Source organism: Centruroides sculpturatus, unplaced genomic scaffold (genome assembly GCF_000671375.1).
Source record: "Centruroides sculpturatus isolate CEXI.00-Female unplaced genomic scaffold, Cexi_2.0 scaffold4657, whole genome shotgun sequence".
NCBI lineage: Eukaryota > Metazoa > Arthropoda > Arachnida > Scorpiones > Buthidae > Centruroides > Centruroides sculpturatus.
The window spans coordinates 2,041-5,050 of record NW_019388772.1 but is presented as its reverse complement, the minus strand read 5'-3'; the positions used below and the strand labels follow the sequence as shown (position 1 = coordinate 5,050).

The 3,010-nt window shown below is 29.9% G+C and overlaps 1 protein-coding gene across 1 annotated transcript; it reads right to left on the bottom strand.

Moving 5' to 3' along the window:
* Positions 1-1,034: 1,034 nt before the first annotated feature.
* Positions 1,035-2,726, bottom strand: LOC111617071 (astacin-like metalloprotease toxin 5). Its single transcript, XM_023358406.1, has 5 exons — positions 2,590-2,726; positions 1,800-1,875; positions 1,613-1,730; positions 1,366-1,541; positions 1,035-1,296 (listed from the first exon to the last, which is right to left on the bottom strand). The coding sequence occupies exons 1-5, from the start codon at positions 2,704-2,706 to the stop codon at positions 1,073-1,075; spliced, it is 711 nt and encodes a 236-aa protein (XP_023214174.1). The 5' UTR covers positions 2,707-2,726; the 3' UTR covers positions 1,035-1,072.
* Positions 2,727-3,010: the final 284 nt, after the last annotated feature.

Here is a 3,010-nt window from a genome sequence, read left to right as displayed (position 1 = left end):
CGGTTATGAATGGGTCAGTTTCTTACAGTTGACATTAGGAAAAAATATATTTAAAAATTTTTTTAAATATCATATTTTTATGATATTCAATTGGTGTCTACTTCACCAATGGAATTGTGCCATTTCGTACCATCCGAGTATCGCTATAAACGTGACAATGTAGGCTGAAATAACCAATATCTTTATGCGATTTTCTTTTTAATGTTTGTAATATTAGTGTTTGATTTACATAACTTCAGAGGTTATCATACCGAGTGATCAACCTAATACATTTTAAAAATTTATTATTTTTTTATTGTACGTAAGTAAAGAATTTTTAATTAACAAGTGTTTGATTTGTCACTCGTTTCGATGAACCATTACGTAAGATAACCTTAGAAAATATAAATCAATTACTATAATATAATATAATATAAGACTTAGGATTATTAGATTATTTCGTACTCCTAATTTTTGTTATCATTTTTTGCCCGGAAACGTCGTGCTTATCATCTAGTATACATATATAAGACTGGTTTGCTTTGTTAAACCGTTCGTTCGGTAACTCGCTCGCCTACTTGACGGCATGCCTCTACCGAGCCTAGTAACAAGAAGTTAGAAACCATCGAATGAATCCATCACACTTGCCAATCTTCACTTTATTTTTATTAATATAAACAGTGACGGTTCTAGACACAGGGAATCTTTAGCCTGTTGTACTGTCAGGAGCCGCAAATACTCGCAAACAAGTATAAGTCACAGTTTGCTCCTAAACTAGTTCGGATACGAATGTTATAAGGTATCAAGTATAGTGTGATTTGGGCTTCATACGAGGATGCGTACTTAGGACTCTCAAAGTTGTTATGGTTATAAATAAATTGTTTTCGTAGACAACATAAATCAATTTAGAGACAATACAAATAATTTATATTAGACAAATTAAGTATAGAGCATAAAAAATACTTTTATATGAATTAAGATATTCAATACCATCTAAGAAAGAAAAAATTTAATTATTTTCTGCATAAAATAAAGTTTTAGCATTAAAATTCACATAATGAACTAAATTTTATTTATATATTTACATCAGAATTTATTTGCATTTGTATAACTTGTTAATACATTCGATGTCGGATTCTGACAAAATTTGCCATTCGTAAACTTCTTTAATGGTAACATTTGGAAGAATTGGCATTAAACTTATTTTACCATCTTTAGCGAAGGATTTAGGACCATAATGCATAATGCTATCGTAACTATAATGGTCACATATTCTCAAGATATTCTTATCGTACAACTGAAATTCCGTCTTAAATTCTGTTTGTTAAAGAAAAGGCATCAGTTCAAACTTTTATGCATAAAAGTACATTGAATAGTATAACATACCATCTGTAATATTATTCCATAAAATTTTTATATATTTATCACGATCTGGTCGATTATGTTCGTGATACAATCCAATAGCGTGGCATAATTCGTGAAGTATTATTCCGATGTTCCAACATCCACTTCCTAAATTAAGAATCTGACGTCCACCCTCCTTTCCAACCATGGAATTACATCTGAAATATATATATATATATATATTAAAATAAATATATAAATAATTAAATATCCTTATCAATTTTCTTACCCTTTACCTTCCTGTATATAAATATAATTATTCTCTCTTCTTCTTTTAATAAAACGTAAGCAAGTTACATACTCCATGTAGTCAAAAATTGACTTTAAAATCCTAGTTCTATAAGAACCTAGTAGAAACTACTATTATTATTTTAATGGATATCGTTTATTACTTCAAATACAACAAAGTAACGTACTTATATCAGGAGAAAACTTGTAAAATATTAAACCATCATCCCAAAGTTTACTCGGTATTAATACAGCTGCTCGACTCTAAATATTTTAAAATTCTTTAATTTAAAAAATTTCTGGATATAATTTTATATCGATACAATAATAAATATATGTTAAGAGCCTTTACAAAGTTTGTGGCATTCGTTATCCATGCGACAGTCCAAATACAGATACCACGAAAAGCGTCACCATTTTGAATGGAAACCCGAAACGACCTGAGAAAATTATTGTGCTCATTGTGGGTTTTTCCAGGTCCCTTATCGTGGACGTGGGCAAACTCACAATGGGCACTACATAAGGCTTCTCTTGTGTCCACAAGAAAAAAGGAGTAGAAAATCCGAAAAACAAAATACGCATAAGAATATTAAACATCGAGACATTGTTTTCTTCTATTCGAGAGATCTTAGTTACACTGGTGAATGATATGATTAGGATGCCACATTCTCAGTCGTCTAAATGTTGATCTTCGGCAAGGTCTGGATTCCGGGTTTACCATAAAAAATTTCTAAGAAACTCCTTCATAATGAATGCCCAATTTTAATATGTAACATACAAGTGGCGAGAGAACTTAATGGATAGACGCTAACCAGGAAATTGGACACGTCTCTTGCGATTCTGTTAAAGAAATTAGAAGGTACGAAGATCATTGGAAGACATGCAGGCATCGCTTTTCCCTCGAAACTCCAAAAACAATAACTGTAGGTCCTAAAAATGAACAAACGAAGGTTAAATGTGTAAAAATTTATAAATTACCTCTCCCAATGACGTGTCCAATCTAATATCGCCTTCGAATAAATCCACATTTTCCATAGAACTCTTATACAAAGTATAATTAAAGGTTTCATTGTTTGCCAAATCCACATAATCCATAAAGCTCTTATACAAAGTATAATTGAAAGTTTCATTATTTACTGAAACAATTCTTTGATAGGAAAGGAATAAACATCTATAAAGATAAATTAATTAAAATTCTGTAATAATGATAATATTACAATTAATATAATTATAATACAGTACTTACAAAGTGATTATATAGAAAATCATAATCGTCTTGCTTATAAATTAAGGATTTCCTTGTTTACCTTATAAGTTCCTTACATTAACAATAAAAATTCATTACAAATACAGCATAATTATTAGAGGTATTTACAAAATCGAGATATAATGTCGATTA